This window comes from Tachysurus vachellii, chromosome 4, assembly GCF_030014155.1.
Source record: "Tachysurus vachellii isolate PV-2020 chromosome 4, HZAU_Pvac_v1, whole genome shotgun sequence".
NCBI classification, from domain to species: domain Eukaryota; kingdom Metazoa; phylum Chordata; class Actinopteri; order Siluriformes; family Bagridae; genus Tachysurus; species Tachysurus vachellii.
In genome coordinates, this window is record NC_083463.1 from 30,077,298 (window position 1) to 30,078,139 (window position 842).

Sequence of the window (842 nt, forward strand, 5' to 3'; positions counted from 1 at the left end):
AAAACTTTTCCCTTCTTTTATTGTCTTTAACATGAACATTTTTACTTTTTTTTTTCTTTACTGCAGATCTGCTGATGTTTATTAGCAGCCATTGCACTTCTTCCTCTGACGCACTTCGCTTTTTTCTTCCCTCCAGTTTTCACACGGAATGTGAGACACGCCAGCAGCTCACTGCTGAGGTGTTCACACTTTAAGGCTTTTTTTAAACACCTGATTAACAGAGTCTCAGTGAGCTCACTGTCACAGGCAGCAGGTGCCTGAAGTCTTTATGTTGGTTTGCTGAGATGTACAAAAATACAAAAAAACAAAAAAAAACCCACACACGCACGCAGGTTTACACGTGAAGGTGAAAAGCGTCACCCGAAGGCAGACACGGCCCACTGTTTGACGTCGGTGGGGCATTGTGGGTATTTCTGCAAAGCCTCCATCACCTGTGTGTGATCCAGCATGAGGCGCATAAGCTGGTACTCTCTCTGTGCTTTACACGCTCCGCCGTCCACCGGACGGATCAGCTCCAGCTGCAGCAAGTGCTCAAACGCCTACACACACACACACACACACAGTTAGACCGTATTATCTGTAATGATGCTATAATTATCACATCAGCTAAATCAGGGTTCTCATACTCACCACATAAAGAGCTGCTGAACTGCACAGCTGTGTGTGTTTTCTCTGCTCTAACACACCTGACTCAACCTGATAATTAACTGATCAGCAGACTCACGTGTGCCAAAACAGACTGTAGGCTCCTGCGCACTCAGCCTTTAACTCAGGTGTGTGTGTGTGTGTGTGTGTGATTCTGAGCATCAAGTTTCTTCTGAAATTATAATTAACTTGTGATC

The 842-nt window shown here is 44.9% G+C and overlaps 1 protein-coding gene across 4 annotated transcripts in view; it reads right to left on the reverse strand.

Annotated features, from left to right (window-relative positions):
* orc4 (origin recognition complex, subunit 4) overlaps window positions 1-842 on the reverse strand; it is a 10,321-nt gene continuing 9,479 nt past the window's right edge. For all 4 annotated transcript variants that reach the window (XM_060868807.1, XM_060868810.1, XM_060868808.1 and 1 more), the window contains exon 14: window positions 1-539. In XM_060868807.1, coding sequence (XP_060724790.1) covers window positions 357-539 — 183 coding nt within the window. In that variant the 3' untranslated portion in view covers window positions 1-356. The remainder of the gene's footprint in view (window positions 540-842) is intronic.